This window comes from Mus caroli, unplaced genomic scaffold, assembly GCF_978045245.1.
Source record: "Mus caroli unplaced genomic scaffold, Mus_caroli_1 scaffold_13, whole genome shotgun sequence".
NCBI classification, from domain to species: Eukaryota; Metazoa; Chordata; class Mammalia; order Rodentia; family Muridae; genus Mus; species Mus caroli.
In genome coordinates, this window is record NW_028227268.1 from 3,543,172 (window position 1) to 3,561,666 (window position 18,495).

An 18,495-nucleotide genomic window follows, 5' to 3' on the forward strand; every position below is an offset into this window, starting at 1 on the left:
GTGCACCCCAGCCTAAGGCAGGCTAGTGGAACAGAATGGCCCAGTGGCTTCTGTGACAAGTCACACCTAAAGAAGCAGAGGCATGCTGGACATTCCACAGCCATGGTGTTCAGGGAGGGAGGCCACTGTGGTGTGGATGCCCTGAGCTGTATGACCCTACACTCATTTCAAGGTGACCACTGCAACGCCAGCCTCTTGTGTCCTGGGACAGTGAGACAGTCAAGGACATTCCTTCTGATGGAATCAGGAAAGAGGGAGGGAGGGAGGGGAACTGGGAGGAAAGGGCTGAGGTCTGCACAGGGTCCAGATGCAGAGTCCAACCCCAAGGCTTCAGAGCTGGATCACACAAGACTCAACATCTCATTTTTCACATTGGATAATTTATTTCTGAGTGATTATATCCACCAGAGGGGCCTAAGCTTAAATGCCGGCAGATTAATTTTCCTGCGCAGGAGCCAGTGTTGCCGGGACTAGGGGCCGTGCTCCTGGGAAGTGAGGTTGCGCTGCTCTACCTCACGCCGTGGCTCCGCTAAGCCCCCTTCCTTCTAATTGCTTGCTCACCAGACTGTGAGGGAATAATTGCCACTATAAATTTTCTCTCCTTCTCTGCATAAAATATTTGAAGGAACCAGCACTTTTAAAAGCATACTCTGTACCACGGGGAAGCAGGGCATTCAGGGATTGCTGCCCTGCCCAGAGCCAGCCAGCCGCTCTGCTCCCCACTGACTCCACTCCAGTCACACAGGACCCTGGCTGGGCATGGGTGAGCCAAGGCTCCCGGGGCAGATTCTGGACGACAGCTCCAGGTGCTCCCCCACCCCCATCCCGTACAAGATTGGCAGAGCCATGCCAGAGTACAGTAGTGGCCTGGGCTTTACCAGAGGCCCTGCCTTGCACCCTGTCTATGTGAGAGCTGGTAGGACCACATGGGACAGGGCAGAATGGTCCCAATCTCAGGTTCTAGGTCCTCACCCTTATACTTCACTCAAGAGGAACAGGGTGCCCAGGAAATCGAGGAAGATGGGGGTGAGAGGGCAGCCAGCGCTCAGCCCATGCAGGCAGGAGCCTCTCTCCTTGCCCCACACTCAGGAATCTGAGGAAACCCCATCCATTCAGTCCCTACACCCCGGAAGATGGCAACAGGCTGCTCTGCCATCTTGCGGCCTCTCCCCATACTGCAGCATGAGGGCCACAGGTCAGACCACAGAGCTGTGTCAAAGAGGGTCACATTTGGAACACAGAAAGGATGAGAGTTCCACTGTGGGAGAGGCGGGAAAAGTGGTGGGGTCGTCACCCAGGATGCAGACACACAGCAGGAAGTTCCCACACAGACAGCCTAGTGTCACCAGGGCTTTGGTACAGCTAAGGATGTCACTGTACCTGGAAGCAGGCGGGGCTCACCTGCCTCTTGGGGGACATGAGATGGTGGCTAGCACCCTCATATCACACAGGTGAGGAATTTGGGCTTCTCTGGGACAGTCAGCTGCCAGAGCCGCCATCCATATGGTTAGTCTGAAGTGTGACATGTGGCTGGCCCACCTTATACAGGTGGGGGTGTGGTGCCAGGAGCCACCTGATGATGCTCCTGGTCCTGGGGAGCACCACTCCAGCTACTCCGTGAGCAACCCTGACTCCCACTCCTCCCCTGACTGTCCTCTCAGTCTTCCTTACTGCCTGCCACCCGTGCCGTTTGCCTCTGATTGTCGAAGCTACAGGATAAATGGCCGCCATTCTCAAAAGAAGCACCTTTTCAGCCTCGGAGAAATAGCCTTTATGGAATTTTCCGGAAGAAACCTCAAACTTTCTCCTTCTTCCTTGAGAACCACATCCCATGGAGAGCACTGTGGAAGGGGAACTCGCCTAGCACCCGTGGGGCACAGCTTCCTGAGGTCACAGCCAGAACCTGGAGACCTCATCTCCTGGGGATCCGGCTGTCCTCGGCAGTTCACGCAGCCTCGGGCGGCTGGCCAAGAGGAAACCTCGAGTCTTGAGGTGGGCGAGGAGACGCTGTGCTCTGGAGCGGGCTCACTGTGGTACAGAGAAGAGCAGGACCGCCTTTCCCCACTCAGCCTGGGGCACCGGGAAACCCTCCCTGGGGACAGGCTCCACCAGGAACTCCACACGACCATCCTGCCCAAATCCAGCAGCCTCCACAGCCAAGTCCACCACACGGTATTGGTTGGCGAAAGCCAGGCCCAGGAACGTGGGCTTCTCTGTCTCTGGGGACTCTGCCGCGGAGCTGCTTCCTGTCAGTTTCCAGCAGTGAATGCGGAAGCAGCGGGCTCGGAGCAGCAGGTAGGACCAGTGCAGGGTGCAGCTGAGGAGGAGCCGGGTAGGGAGGCCCTCAGACCCAGTGATCAGAGGAAGCCATCGTATCTGAGAAATGGTGACATTCTGCACCCGGGGCAGAGGGGCCAGAAGGCTGCTGGCATCAACCACCTGGTAAGAGAGAGAAGGTTGGCCTGGCTGGGTGCCCAGAGATAAAGGACATCCCCTCACACCTACTCCTCAGTGCTCCATCTATCCCTCTTCCACCCAGTCCTCCCTAGGGGCCCAGACACCCTCCCATCCATCCCTTCTCCCACATACATACCTGGATCTCTCCAAGGCGACAAATGAAGTTCTCCTCCTCCCGGCTGCCTGGCGGCCGTGAGAAGCTCACCAAGAGGTCCTGGAGCAGGCACCCATGAAGGTTTACCTCATAGCAGCTGAAAGAGCACACAGGCTGCTCACAAGCTGGCTGGGCGAGGGCCCTAGTCGCAGCATGAAGGGGAAGCATCCCAAGGGTGCCCCAGGTCACAGGGCCCAGGATTACAGCAGGTGCCTGCAAGGAGTGTCCTTGTCTCACTGTTACCAAACCCTGGAGGGTCAAACCCAGGCCTCCCCTTCTCTCTCTTCTAGGATTTCTCAGTGCAGACTCTAAGTTCCCCCATGTGTGCTCAATGCCTTATGGGACTTGCCAGGAGAGGGACTCACCGTTGAATCCAGCCCCCACTGAGCTGCTGGCCACAACTGCTGGCCCATCTGGCCAGCCTGGTGGGGGGTACCCGGAGGGGTCTGGGGCTGTGCCGTGAGCCAGTTTCTGCTGGAAGACATGGGCTTCAGAAAGGAGAATCCAACAGGAAAACCCAAGAGGGGCAGGATGAGGCAGGGAAGGATGTCTACGTAAGACACCTATGGGGCAGTGGGGGGAGGGGTGTCTAGGTAAGACTTTTGGTTGGGCAGTGATGGGGTGGGTGTCTAGGTAAGATCCCTGGTGGAACAGACTCTTGGGCACCACGGAGAAAAAGCTTTGGAGGACTAGTGGGGGGGTGCATGTATTTTACTGGCTAGATTCACTCATCTTGGCTTCTCCCAACTTGCCATCTCTATAACCTTCTAATGTGAACACCTCAGTGTCCCAGAGAGGAGGAGACCTGCACCCAACCTGCCCAGAAGACCACGCCACTTAGCAGGGTCACAGAGGACAGCTTGGGCTTAGCAAGTCTCTATATGCAGGTAATAACCACAAACCACAGATTGCACCCAAGGTGGGAGCTGCCCAGACCCGCCCACAGCAGCCCTGCCCGCAGCAGCTCCGCCCAGAGCCAGGGCCTTCTCCACCTCTCTTCCATGAAGTCACCCAGCCTCTCACCATTTAACACCAACATGCCACCCACATGACAGCTGCTGGCATCTCCTGTTGTGAGCTCCAAAGCCACCTGGACATCTGTTGAGCCTTCAAACTTGTACACCATGGACAGGAAAACCTTGGGTGGCACTGGGATGTGCAGAGAGAACAGCCTGGAGGAGGGGAACTTGATGAGAGGTGGAAGAGGTCCTCACCCAGCCCCTCCCTGCCTGGCTCTGAGTGGAGTGGTGAAAACTGCATACTTGGCCCTGCTGGGGCTCGGCCATTTCTATGGCTAGACTGCTGTAGACTGGAAGGTCCTGGTTCTAATTTCTTCCCGGGCACCATCTAAGGCAGCCGTATGTCAGGAAGTACTACTCAGTGGGCGGCCTCAGACTCCTGCCTGGCACTGCACTCAGCTGTCACAGCTGGGTAACACTTCAGAAAGCTACAGGGGCCCTGTGCAGTGTGTTTCGCCACAGCGTAAAAGAAGCCATCTGAGATCTAATGCCTGTCCTCAATCAGCTCCTGCAGACCCTACCCTCTCTGCCTAATTAGCTGCAGACGCGGAGGACAGAAGACAGAGACCCACACACTTGTCTGTCACTCACCCACCTCACAGCTACACTGTCAACCTCGGGTGGGATCAGGCCCCGGAGCAGCAGAGAGCTGCCCCCGTGCCAGGCATCAGTCAGGCAGCAGTGCGTCTTCACCCAGCCCCGACTGTCACCAGCCAGCTTATGTTCACCAAAGAGGGGCTGTGTCTCCTGGGCGCTAGGGTGGTACCAGGGCCCCACTGCTTGCTCCTGAAGAAAGAGGGAAAGTGGCAAATGGGACAGGGGCAGTGGCCTCTGCAGAGGCAGACAGCAAGAGTGCATGGAGGGGGTAGGGACAGCCACACATGGCTCTCCCACACATACCCTTCAGCCCCTCCCACCCATCCTAGGCAGAGACCAGACACAGAGACCATGACTTGCATACCTTGCCATAGCAGACTCTTCGAGTACCCAGGCCCAGGCAGAAAGAGGTGACAAAGGGCAGGGAGCAGATACTGTGTGTGGAAAGGAAGCGCTCCAGCAGTCTCCAAAACCTAAAGGGGGCAAGAGGGAGTCTGCAGCCGGGTGTGGAGCTGGGGGAATCTCTAAGAGAGGCCATCCAGGCAGCCCGCGGCACTCAGCTAGGGACAGGTCAGGGGCCATCTGCAGGAAGCTGCTCTCACCTTCTGTTCCCTCCTCCCTGCCTGGTCTCCAGAATCATCCCAGGGAGCTCCCAGGGTGGCCACTTTGTTCTCATTTGATCCCCCTTGTCCCCAGTCACCACCCCACTGGAGAGCAAGGACATCCTCTCTCCTGCCAGCCCAAGCCAAAGCCCTTGGGGACTCACTTGTCCTGGTTCTGAAAGAAGTCCCTCTTCTCCAGACACTCATACACCCACCCAGGAGCAAACAGTGCCGCCGAGAAGCCATGCTTGCGGATCAGCTCCAGGGACTGGGGAGACAGAAACCAGGGAGGTGCTGAACATTGGGACCGGAGTCCAGATGAGCTTCCTGGATGCCAGCCCACAGGCAAGGCTCTCCCGGGCAGGGCCAGTGAGGAGAAGTTTTCCTTCACAGCTCCAGGCAGAGGGTCTTGGGCTTCATCCCTGGTGTCTCACGAGACAGCTAGAGGGGGTCGGGGTACTGGAGAGGCAGCTGAAGAAAAACAGGGTGGGCTCAACCATGAAGGAGCCTATCTTGGTGGACAGAGCAGGAAGGTGTGACACCTCTTGTCACCTTACTAGAATCACAGAGGGTAGAGAATCTTCAGTTCCTGGTTCTTTGGAAGTGTGTTGCTTAGTTTGAACCGTCAGCTTGGCACACATGGACTCACCTAGGAAGGGAGTCTCACTGAGAGGTGGTCTGCATTAGGTCTGCCTGCGGGGAGGCCTGGGTGTGATACTAGCCTTGTTATTTGATGTAGGGAAGACCTAGCCCTTTGTAGGCGGTACCATTCCCTAGGCTGGGTGGTCCTGAACAGTATAAAAGAGGAAAAGCTGGGCTTGGTGATCTTCAACCCCAGGAGGCAGAGACAGGGAGATCAAGGCCAGCCTAGTCTACAAGCAAGTTCCAGGGCAGCCATGTCTACAAAGAGAGACCCTGTCTCAAAAATAAAGATTGATGGGATAAAGGCAAAGAAAGCTAGCTGAGAACAAGCAGGCACCCGTGTCATTTCCCACGGGTCCTGATTGCTGTGATAGATGCCTTCCCTTCCCTACACACCGACGCACTGTAACCTGAGATTAAACCCCGTGTCTCCTGCTGCATTGTGTCAGGGTATTTTATCACAACAGAAGTGAAACCTGGGCACTGGATTAAATGATTCATCTATAGCTTCCTCATGACTGAGAACCCTGCACCTAGGGGAAAGGCAGGACTGACAGATAGGAGCGGAGTCTGCTCTCACCTTTCCTTCCCTCCTCCCCCTCCCTCTCCCAAAACCACTTGCTTCACCTCTGCCCACTACAGCCTCCCCAACCCCGACATGCCCCCTATGTCTGCCTAGTGACACAAAAGGTCACTCAATGTGTTCCGAGGCTTGTGCACGTAGCCCAGGAGGAAATCTGTGCCTATGGGAAATGATACATGGGTGGGGACAGGATCCTTGCCTGTGACTGGAAGGGTGGGTGGGAGAGATGTAGGACGGGTCCTGGGAACACCAGGGTACCCTGGTTTCCTTTGAGGTACTAGTAAGAATGGAAGAACCCCAAGACAGAGGCCACAGAGGGCATGCAGACCAGACCAGCAGCCCTGATGCGAAGGCCACTGCTTACCTTGTCAGTATCAAAACGGCCTCCGACCACATTGCTCCGAGCAAACACATCCACACCCACGTACACGTCAGCCAGGCGCTCCCCGGCCTGTGCCACCATCCGCTGCAGGTGGTCCTCCCGCCAGTTATAGTTGGTAAAGAAGCCATCGCAGGAGTCAAAGAAGACCCTGAGAGGTGGCAAGGACCGGCTGAGGCCAGGCCCAGCTGGATGGGGCCCCTAGCTGCTGCAGTCCGCCTCCCTGATGCTCACGGGCACATATCACCCAGGGACGGGGGCTGCCCAGTGGGGAATGGTCCCACCCGAGAGGCCCACATGGGATGCCCATGGCCTGGCCAGCTCATCTTCCTGCACAGCCATCCTATGCTCACCGGTTCTGATCATTCAGTTCATCCTGCCACTTGAGCTGCCCGCTCTGTACCACACTGTCGTACCACAGCACCAGACCTCCAGGGACCTGCTGATGGAGCTGTGCAGTCAGGTACTGGAGAAATAAAGGTGTGTTCCTCACGGCAGCTGGCTGCAAGAGAGGAGGGAGATGAGACCTTTTCGAGGCTGGGCACGACTGTCATGAGAAATGACTCAGTATAGTAGACAGGGGAGGCCACAAGAGCCAACCACACCAAAAATTTCCCATGTCTCATGGCCATCAGGGAGGACCTAGCCATCCTTGCTGGACAGGAAAAACCATAGCCCAGAACTCAGGAAAAGATAAGAAAAAAAAAAAGGGAGGGGGGCAAAGCCCACAAGCCCAAAGCAGGGATAGGGGAAAAGGGTGTGGGCACACTGAGGAAGAAGCCGAAGAGGGCACACCAGAGGAGCTCAAGAACTAGCTGGGCTCCTCTTCCCAGCAGCTAGTCCTCACTGGGATGTGAGAAATGGATCTTGCTGCTATGGCCGAGGGGCTGGGTGCAGGGCAAGAGGGGCCAAGCAAAGGGGCAGGAGTAAAGAAAGGGGTCGGGTCAGGAGAAACAAGCAAAGAGGAATTTGCAAAGCGAGGGGTGAGGGGGACTGGCACCAGGACCCCACTGAAACAAACGCTCACAGTCAGGGAGTTCTCGATGTTGATGAGCCAGCCGTCAAAACGAAAGAACTGAGCAATCTGGACCAGCCGATCGGCCACGGCCTGGAAGGAGGGCTCATCCCCGGCCAGGAAGGCTTCGCAGAGCCTGCCTCCCTCTTGCCACTCTGTGATGAAGGTCCCTGTGAGACAAGAGGCGGAAACGGCTGCACAGATAGCTCTCTTCCGACCCAGGGCTCGGACAAGTGTGCTTCCGGGACACCAGGACTATTGGGAAAAGTAGACATTCAGTGAGTGGTCCTTTGGGATGTGGTCACGGAGGGTTCAGAACAAAGCCGGAGATGCACTGACTGACCCAGTGGTTGGCAAACTATGGCCTCAGGCCAGATCCAGCCACCGCTCAGGTGAGCACTGCTTTCCTGGGACACAGCAGGCCCGTCTGGCTGCCCATCATCTACAGATGTTCCTAGGCTGGTCACCACCACCCTGACCAATGGCCCACATGCTAAAAACATAGATGCCATCTGGCCCTCTCTGGGAAAGTGTGCAGACACCCATCCGAACCCACGGACACTGCTACCGCTCAATTACAGGACCACCCAATGGGTACGCTAACCACCTGGCTCTTACCCAGCACGCAGACCCCGTGCCTGTGTGCGGCATTGGTCCAGCACACTGGGGGGATGGTGACCGTGTGGTGGCTGAAGTACACAAAGATGTCGATATACTGCCAGTGGTAGAAGGAATAGGGGTTCTGCACCTCTGAGCCCTGAATGAACCTGGTGAAGACACGGAATAGTCGGGCCCCAAGACACAGAATCAGGACACAGTGATTGCTCGTGGATTAGACTTGTCTCAAGTGCTGTTCTTCAGCTATGGTCACTGGCTCTGACTGAAGCCTGCTGTGTGAGACCTTGTGGGGAAGGGTGAAGGCAGGCACAACCTGAGGCTCTTCTGTCAAGAGCAGTCAGGAGTGGGAACTGGGGTGTCTGAGTCAGGGTGTCTATTCCTGCATAAACACCATGACCAAGAAGCAAGTTGGGGAGGAAAAGGGTTTATTCAGCTTAAACTTCCACATTGCTGTTCATCACCAAAGGAGGCCAGAGCTGGAATTCAAGCAGGTCAGGAAGCAGGAGCTGATGCAGAGGCCATGGAGGGATGTTACTTACTGGCTTGCTTCCCCTGGCTTGCTCAGCCTGCTCTCTTATAGAACCCAAGACTACCAGCCCAGGGATGGTCCCACCTACCAGGGGCCCTCCCCACTTGATCACTAATTGAGAAAATGCCCCACAGCTGGATCTTATGGAGGCATTTCCCCAACTGAAGCTCCTTTCTCTGTGATAACTCCAGCCCGTGTCAAGTTGACACACAAACCAGCCAGTTCACAGGGTGAGGGTCAGTCACTAAAATGCTTCCTTTGGATGACTTCTATCCCCAGAACGGATTTAAAACCAAAAAACTCAGGGCTGGTGAGATGGCTCAGCGGTTAAGAGCACTGACTGCTCTTCTGGAGGTCCTGAGTTCAAAACCCAGCAACCACACATTGGCTCACAACCATCTGTAATGGGACCCGATGCCCTCTTCTGATGTATCTGAAGACAGCGACAGCATACTCAAATATATAAAATAAATATATCTTTTTAGGGTGGAGCTTGCTTCCATCACTGACTAGTCTCGCATACTTGGTGAGTTCCAGCCTTGTGAGGAAGTATGTCTCAAGGATAAGATAGACAGCATCAGAGGTCTATCAGAGGCCAAGGCTGACCTCTGGCCCCACACTCACTCACTCAAGGTAGTCAGGAGCACACTGGGCGTGATGTTCCCTGAGGGAGGGTGACTGGAGTTAGGAGCCATCTGAGCTACATAGTGAGTTCTATACCAGACCAAACTACACAGCCAAACCCAGTCTCTAAAATAAATCGCGGCGCATTTGAGGAGGAAAGCTCATTCACAGACCAGGGAGTTAGCACAGGCCACGGAAATGCACAGACAGCATTTGGCCTCTGTGAGCAGATGAAGGCGCAGGAAGCAGGAAGGCTGAGCACACACAGGCCCTGTCTCAGGCTTCCGGTCCCTGCACAGGGTCAGCACTGCCCTCAGGGCCATGTCCCTGGATCTACAGGTTGGCCACACCCCCTGGCTGGGCAGCTGGGTCTGACTCAACTTCCCATCAATCATCCTGTCCGAGAGTGTTCAATAGATGTTAAAAATGTCTCTCTAGCTAGCTCGTGCATAGCTAGGAGAGTGAGGCGGAAGACAGCACAGGAAGCCAGGGCAAGAGGCCCGAACCAGGACAGAGCCTAGGGGAAGCGCAACAGACAAATGAGATGAGGCTAAGGCTGCTGGGCCAGAGGGACTAGCTGTCTGCGGCTAAAACAGACGAGAGCTCGCCCAATTCCATATTGCTTCTGCCACAGGAAGGTTAACCTGGGACTGAGTTTCTCTCCCTGAGGTGTCAGAGGCCCATCTGGAACCTGCTTCCATAACTCTGTCCAGGGTTCTATGACTGCTCTCTACCTTCTTCCATCCCGGGATGGCCAGTAATAAGACCAGCACTGCACCAGAGCCTCACCTGTCCTCCAGGTAACCACCCATCATGTCGTGGCACAGCAGGGTCCGGGGCCTGGGGCTGCTGAGTGGAGGCTGGCGACACACCAGGGGTTCCAGGGCTACATTGAAGCCATCCTCCATGAGCGGGGTCCAGGCCAGGAGCTCCTCCAGCGTCGACAGGTAAAAGCTGATAGGTCTGGTAGTATCCTTGTCATAATATCTAGCTGGTCCACGGAGAGAACCGTAAGGAATAATGGCAATCAGGGGACTCGAACATACTCTTCGTCTCTGACAGAGAGGGGAGTGGGGACTGTGATGGCCAGGAAGGGACATTAGTGGGAACTTTGGTTCACCTGGTAAAGGATCCGGGGTGAAACTGACCACCTCTTTAAAGACTGCTTCCTCCTCTTGATCCTCGTTGATCCTAGGCAAAGGGTGGGGTTTGAAAGATTGGTTTGCTCTTGTTTTTTGACACAGGGTCTTATGTAGCCCAGGTCAATCTGGAACTGTGTAGTCAAGGGTGACACTGAACTTCTGATCTCGGTCCTACCACCTTCTATGAGCTGGGATTAGAGGGGTGCTCTGCCACAGTCCCCCATTTATACTGATGATTGAACTAGGGCTCTGCTCTGCACATGGTAGGTGAGCCCTCTGTCAACTGAGCTACACTCGTAGGCACCCACAGGGTAAATAACTGCTGGAAGCAAATGGCTAAATAACACAGGACATGGCTTATAAAATACACACCAGAGGCATGCACGGCACCAGAAAAAGGAGATCTGGGGTTCATCTTGTTTATTAGCAACTAAAGCCTGCTCCTGCTTGGACAGACGCCAATGACAGCCCCACCCAACAGGTGAAAACCCCAAGTTAAACATGTCCTAGAACCACAGGCCTTCTCTGGCCAAGGGATATGGTCTTCCTTCGAGTACCAACCAAATTGAAAACCCCAGGAGGACAGGACCAGGCTTTGTCTCCTGCCCACATGGGGTGGGAACTCTCACTCATTCGACCCCCCCTCCCCCATCTTCAGCAACTGAATAATACAAGGAATAACTACATTGGCTTCATGAAGTTGCAAAGTCTGAGTACAGCAAAATCAGAAACTGTTCATTTGTTAATATGTTTCAAAGTATCCTTTAAAGAGTAGTGAGGAGACACTATAGTAGCCATTTAGGTACACAGTTATCCAAGTTGGCATTCTTAAAAGCCCCCAGGGCCTGAGGCCATCAGGAATGACTTGAGCTCCCTCCTCAGGTTCTGCCATCAATCACACTGTCCCTCTGTAAGTAAACTTAGGAGCCTTTGGAACTCTGGGGATGGCCAGACAGTAGCAGGCTAAAATGGAGATGTCATCTTTTTCTTGTGGTGCTAGGGGCTCAAATCCAGAACTTCCTACATCCTAGGCAAGTGCTCTGCCATGAATCTCTCTCAAGACCTTCCATTTTAATTTTGCGATGTGGCCTCACTACACCAGGTTGGCCTCAAACTTGTGATCCTCTTGCCTTACCAAAACACCCGCCTTTGAAATCTCACCCCCAAATACTCCTCTTCCAGACGGCGCCCCCCTGGCTGATTCCTTTATCCTTCAGCTGCACCCAAAGGAACTCAAAGTCATCCCGTCTGCCCATGCCCACCTGTCACCTGAATATCCCTCCAGTAAGAAGGAAAAGGCCTTCTTAGGATGGCTTCTACCCAGAAATACCTTTCCCGTCGGTCAGCAACCATCCTCAAGTCTGAATAGCCCATCTGTCTCACTGCTGTGGGTTTTAAAAACGAAGTGGGCCACATCAAGTTTGTACTGATACCTTTCCCAGTATCCTACCGACCACGGGGTTACAACCCTGGACCAGAGGGGTATGTCTGTCCACTTCTTTGCCTTTGCTCATTCTGATCCACCTAGTACAGTCCTCGTCCCTAAAGATTCAGTTCAAATATCACGCGAACAGAAAGCCATCCATGTTCGGGATTGCCTAATCTATAGGGCCAAAGGAAGGTGCAGTAGCCTTGGCGCCAGCCTGCCAGAACGAGATCCCGATGGGCTGGGACAGGGTCCGTCATAGATTAGGAACAAGGGAGCTGCTAGCTTGCTCGGGTGGCCAGTCTGCGACCGGGGATGGAAGGATGGAGGGACGCAGGTTTGTCCGCAAGCAACTGACAGTGTCGCGCCGCACGACAGGCAGCATGGCCACCCCAAGCCCAGACCTGGAGCTCAGCCCAGTCGTGCGCACCTCCGCCCCGGCCTCCGCCGCCCCGGCCTCCGCTCCGGCTGGTCCTGCGCCTGCTTCTCTGGGGCCGCTGGGCTCCGCTGCCTTGCAGCTCCCCGGGTCAGCACCGATGAGGTCTCCATGACTGTCAGCGACTGCCGACCGCTAAGCCCTCCAGACACTGCTCCAACAGCCAATCGCAAGCCTGGGCCTGCCCCTGCCGCAGCTCTCAGCCAATGGTGAGTGTGCAGCGCCGCGGTTGGCTCGCACCGAGTTCCGGCTAGGATCTGTCCACGTTCTGCAAGCCGCGGGTGTAGAGCCGGAGTTAAATAACCGGAGAGACGGGGCGGGACCTGATAGGCGGGGTCTAGGAGAAAGGCGGGTCTGCGTGGATCCTGAGCCCAAGGTTCTAAGAGACCCAAAAAAGTGTTATTTAGAGTTAGCCACGAAGTTCTCTTTCCAGACAAATGAAACAATCTGCCAGCGACAACCAAGTCGGTACTCGGTAGCAATGAGCCCTGGAACTGGGCCACAGAGACTGGTGGCCTAGCTTCCCTGGGTCCCTGGATTCTTGGATCCCTGGATTCTTGGATGGATCTCATTCCCATCTCCAATTGCTAGGATTACAGGCGCCTGTAATATTCTGCTTTTTTTTTTAATTAAAATATAATTACATCAGTTTCCCTTCCCTTTCCTCCCTCCAATCATTCCTGTGTGCCTCATCCGATCTCTTTCAACTTGATGATTTTTATTTCTTTTTTTGTCATCTACGTGTGTGTGTGTGTGTGTGTGTGTGTGTGTGTGTGTGTGTATATAAACACAACCTGTTCAGTCCCTTTAATATTACTTGTATGCAAATGTTTTCAGGGCTGACCGTTTGAAATTGGATAACCAACTGGAGAGGGGCTCTTCCCCAGGGAAGACGGTTTCTCCTGGTCTCAGCATTCTGCAGTTTCCTGTAGTCCACACTGAGTGAGTCTCTTGGATCCCATTCATAGATCAACAAAGGCTGACGATTGTCTTTTCTTACTAATGAACAAAAGAAAGAGGTGTTATAACCAGCTTAAGGCAGGGCTCGATGGGATGCTATAGCCAGGTACAATGGGAAACCTAGGAGTAAAGGCAGGTGGAGAGATGGGGGGGCAGTGCCGCTGACCTGGAGGGACTGTTTCCATCTGTCCTGTACAACTTAGACCCTGTAGGGTGGTCAGCATGGTGAGCATGGATCGTTTTCCCCTGAATGCATTCTTCTTACTCTTAAGCCTGTGTTCTGCAGGAAATAAATCCTCTCAAGCATTCAGGGCCCAGGAAGCTGCATCTGCCAGAGGGCACCTCCCGCAGTACCTGGGCACAGAAGAGATTCACAGTAACCTTGATGGTCCTGTGTTCAGAGCGGTGAGCAGAAATGCCAGAAGATGAGGAAATGGCTTCTCCTCCCTGAGCCCAATACCCCTCTGCAGCTTGCAGCTTCTGGCCCCACAGCAGCTTGCCCAAGCCAAGTTCTCTGGGCCTCTTTATTACTGTTTACAGGCTTTGAGCTTTATGAGGCCCCAAGCATCCATAAACGCCAAGGGTGGGGATGGTGACTAAGGTGGTTGAATATAGGCCCTGGTTACATTGCCTGTTGGCCAGCCGGCCAGGGAAGGGGCGCTGGGGAGCAAGACACTCTGATCTGTGGGTCACAGTTGGCAAGACACCTCTTCCCACTGACCCAGGGTGGGGAGGGGAGCTCTGTGTGGGGCTGCGACAGAGAGAAGGTAGCAGGTCACAAGCCCAAACACAGTCATCTACTATAACGCCTTGTGGAGCAAACACAACTATCTTGAAAGCTGTGTAGATTGTCCCTCCACCTCACAACTCCCTGCCTCTGTACTCTAGGTGCCCCCCCCAAAGACCTGTGCATCTAGGACAGGGTCATGAGTGACAAAGAAGAACTGGTTGAATGCTCAGTTTAGGGTCTGATGACCTGACCCCCGACTCTCCACTCCTTCTACAAGGGCATGATGATAGACCAGTCTTGTGAAGGTATCATGAGCGAGGGATCAATTTAGATGACAATAGTTGTGTCATGCCCAGAGGACAGCATCCCATAACACAGCCTAACTCTGTCTCGCCCTTTCCCTCTCAGTCCCCATAATGCTCCAAAGACCAGAAGAAGGAGAAGCATGGAAACTGAGGGCCCGTGTGGGAGTCAAGGGTCTGTTGCTCTGGGCGAGCACTGTGCTTCTCTTACCTTGCTTCCTGCTGGCTGCCGGGAGAGCGTGAGGCTCTGATGGTTGGAATTGTGGCTGCCACCTGAGTCTGTGAGAGGGTACAGGATGGTAGGACAGAAGCAGCCTCCTGGATCTTCCATAGAGTTGACACAGCTTCAACCTGGACCACTTTGTGCAGGCTCTCCCAGGAGCAAAGGTGCTTAACTGAACCCAACACATCCTATGTCTGTGATAGTGACTGATCTAAGATGATGTATGAACAACAGTTTCTGGAAAGAAGCTGCATTTTATAAGCTGGTTAACTGGTTAGAACTTCCTTGATTATTGAGAGTTTGGAATGTGGCCAATCTAGGGTATAATCACAGATTATCTGACCTATCTTGGCCCCTGGAATAGCCACTGTCCTTCTCTCTGGGACCTAATGTCCTGTGACTATTAGCTAAATCCTTTAGAATGTACAAACAGGCCCCCTGGGTTCCACCAACCCCAGAGCTAAGAATGTCACCGTACAGCATGGGAGACCTATAGCACAGATGTTCTTATTGTGCTGAACGCACCTCCCTGATGTTTCCAACAGTGTATTTGGAAGGTGTCTTGATCTATGACTTCCTTTGTTCTCTTACTACAAAAACTCCATGAAACTGCTACCACACCGAGACATGGAATTTGGGGTGACCTAAATTTGTTCCCAGCCCGTGATTATTCCTATCTGGCTCCAGAAATGGCATTTTTCATCCCCCACTGAGGTGAGGGCTGTTGTTAAAAACAGATAACACTGGAGTTGCAGATAGCCCCAGGACTAATTACATTTGAGGCTAATTCCATTCTCCTGTGAGGGGCTGCCAACAAGGAGTGAGTCAGCACTCTGGTGATTTCTAGTAAACCTGCTTCCCACCTTAATTTGTAAAATAAAGGAGAGCTGATGATTGGGCAGATAAAAGGGAAGGTGAAGTAGAAGGGGGGTGGAGAAGAGGAGAAAATGGAAGAGGAAGAGGACACAGAGGAGGAGGAGGAAGAAGAAGTAGAAAAGTGGAGCAGAAGCACATGGCCTGGAGAAACCGCAAGTTCTAAGGGGACCCCCTTAATAGATGGGGAAGATGGTAATGTAGTGGTAGATCTGCCCAGTCGAGGCGCACTGCTTGGATTCATATTAATTGAGTTGTGTCTTCATGGCCTGGACTTTCTTGGGTTGGAGAGTTACCGCAACAACCTTCATAGATCAACAAGGGCCAGCGACTGCCTTTCTCACTAATCATCAAAAGAAGGAAAGAAGTTGTCGGCCTCTCTGCTTAGATGGGAAGATGTCCTAGGACTCAGAAGCCCAGACAGAGACCACCCAGCTCTGAGGTGGGGCAGTGTCCCAGTGGAGGGGCATTCCTGAGTCACAGGCGCTCAGGAACCACAGACGGCTGAGAGGAAGCCTCTTTAAACAAAGGTGGTGCAGCTCCTAGGAGAGGGTCTCCACTGCTGAGCTCAGCAGCCTCAGCCCGCTCCTTCTGTTCCCTTTCGCCCTCCTTCCCCTCGCTGCTTATTGTCTTCTGCGGATGGAAATCATGTCAGGAAGCAAATCTCATCAAAGAGATTTATTGGAGAGGCCATCCAGGGTGCGGAGGGACCAATCCAGCTGTGGCTGCCTATGCTCCCAGGAGGGAACAGACAGCAGCAGGGAATTGGACAAAGCACACGGCTTAGGTAGGGATTTTGGAAAGGTGGAGCTTTTTAGGATGGAGATTTCCAGGGTGACTATTGGTGGAATTTCAAGTCCTGAGCTTGGGGGAGCTCAGGGATTGGTGGGTTTTCCTATTCAGGGATTGGTGGCTTTTGTTCAGACGTTTCACCTAAAATTAGCATAATCTGGGGAGGGTCCTGTTGAAGGGTTAAAGATGACCTTTCTGACAGTTATGACAGTTAGAGAGATCTTGATGGGGGCCTGGCTGCTGGTATTGGGGAGTGGGGAGTGGGCTGGCCACTTTCCTACCTTGAGAGTTTACAAAGTTTACAAAGTATGTACAAAGTTTCCAAAGGGAGTCCTCTACAGCCACTTGAGTGGTGTGAATATCTCACAGAGATGTTATAACCAGCTTCAGGTGGGGCTTGAGAAAGAATCTCAACTACAATGGGAAATCTAGGAAACAAAGGCAGGTACCGGAGGAGATGGGAGGAATCCTGGAGAGTGACACTGTCCTTGAAGGATTGCTCTCATCAAGTTTAACTGTATCTGTTAGGGCTAACAACTATATCCATTTCTTGACTCATCTTGACAAACACAGCCAATGGAAATATTGTAAGTCAGGAATACATTTAGGGGGCTGAGGGATGGGCATGGGTGGGTCCAGTGCTTGCTGGGAAAGTAGAAAGATCTAGGTTTGGATCCCCAATGCCATGAGAGAGGATGAATGTGCTGGCTAGTGGCTGTGATCACAGTGCCAGGAGGCAGAGGCAGGGCATCCTGGGCTCACTCACTCTCATAGCCAGACAGTGAGAAAACTTGTCTCAAAGTATAAGTGGAGGGGTTGGAGGGATGGTTCAACAGTTAAGAGTGCTTGCCAGGGTGGTGGGGAGGGCTGGAGAGATGGCTCAGAGGTTAAGAGCACTGATTGCTCTTCTGGAGGCCCTGAGTTCAGTTCCCAGCAAACACATAGTGGCTCTCAACCATCTGTAATAGGACCCAATGTTCTCTTCTGATCTGTCTGAAGACAGTGATGGTGTACTCACTACACACACACACGCACACACACACACACACACACACAATCAATAAATCTTTTTTTAAAAGTGCTTGCTGCTCCTCCAGAGGACCTGAGTTCAATTCCCAGCACCCACGTTGGGGCAGCTCACAATTGCTTGTAACTCTAGCTCCAGGACATCCAATGTTCTCCTCTGGTTTCCACAGGAACCTACACATATGAGACACACATTTAAAAACAAGGTAAATGTTGTGAACCTACAGATGCACCATCAGGGTTGCTAACATTCACCCCAACAAGAACAGAAATGTTCAGCCCGAGGAGTCCCAGAGCTGGGCCGTGCACCTGCAGCTGTGAGCCAAGCCACACAATCAGGTTTTGTTGAAAAGGTTATTTGTAAGTGGCACGAGCTGACCATCTCCGTTCCTGTCCTGCATGGTCCAAAAGACAAAGCTTCCCGCCGGCTGAGAGAACAAAACAGCTGTTGTTTGGGAACGGTCACGGATGATGCGTCCAAGCTGCCTGTGTGTGCACTGCAGGTGACCGTGCAACAGTTGTCTGGGCCAAAGTCACATCCTTAAGATCCTCGCCTTCAACCAGCTGGCCCTGGAGGCTCCCAAGAGCCGTGGCACTGTGCTCCTGTCTGGGCCTCAGAAGGATCGAAAGGTCTACGGGCATTTTGGCCAAGGCCCCAGAAACTCCACACGGCTTCACGAAATTCTGTCAGCTCTAAGGGCCAGATGTTCAAGCGTGCAAGGGGTCTCTCGAAGGGCTGGCTGTGGCTATAAAAACTAACCCTGAGTCTTACTGTTATTAAATTTTTTAAAAAAATGCTTTGGATGTTGAAAAACAAAACAAGATAAAGTGGAACATAATAGATGATACCGAGTGTCAACTTCTAGCCTCCAACACACACACACACAACACACATAACCCTTACACATAACACACACACATAACACACACTTATACATGGCACACACACACAACACACTCAACACACAACACTTACACCACATATACACACAACACACAACACACACACTTACACACAACACTTACACACAACACATAAAACACACACACAAAACACATACAACACATACAACACTTATACACAACACATACACAAAACACACACCACATACAACATACCCACAACACATACAACTCACACACAAAACATACAACACACAAAAAAACACACACCACATACACACAACACTTACACACAACACACACAACACTTACATACAACACACACACAAAACATACAACACACAAAAAACACATACCACATACACACAACACACGTACACTTATACACAACACATACAACACACACAAAAAACACACAACACTTACAACACACACACACATGCACACACTACACACACACACA

At 53.0% G+C, this 18,495-nt stretch overlaps 1 protein-coding gene and 1 pseudogene across 4 annotated transcripts; one reads left to right on the forward strand and one right to left on the reverse strand.

Moving 5' to 3' along the window:
* Nucleotides 1-377: 377 nt before the first annotated feature.
* Nucleotides 378-12,472, reverse strand: Engase (endo-beta-N-acetylglucosaminidase). 4 transcript variants are annotated; one of them, XM_021177025.3, is made up of 14 exons: nucleotides 12,218-12,472; nucleotides 10,340-10,410; nucleotides 10,009-10,210; nucleotides 8,067-8,215; nucleotides 7,461-7,618; nucleotides 6,787-6,935; nucleotides 6,419-6,584; nucleotides 4,994-5,097; nucleotides 4,592-4,700; nucleotides 4,226-4,416; nucleotides 3,635-3,783; nucleotides 2,977-3,082; nucleotides 2,594-2,708; nucleotides 378-2,439 (listed from the first exon to the last, which is right to left on the reverse strand). In XM_021177025.3, exons 1-14 carry the CDS (start codon nucleotides 12,334-12,336, stop codon nucleotides 2,026-2,028), a joined length of 2,202 nt encoding a protein of 733 aa, XP_021032684.1. In that variant the 5' UTR covers nucleotides 12,337-12,472; the 3' UTR covers nucleotides 378-2,025. The 4 variants fall into 4 exon arrangements, with proteins under 4 accessions (XP_021032684.1, XP_021032683.1, XP_029340020.1 ...); XM_021177024.3 differs by having other exon boundaries at nucleotides 2,977-3,085; XM_029484160.2 differs by having other exon boundaries at nucleotides 2,977-3,085; nucleotides 10,009-10,206; nucleotides 12,218-12,234.
* LOC110304586 (large ribosomal subunit protein eL18 pseudogene) lies at nucleotides 12,335-17,888 on the forward strand (annotated as a pseudogene).
* Nucleotides 17,889-18,495: the final 607 nt, after the last annotated feature.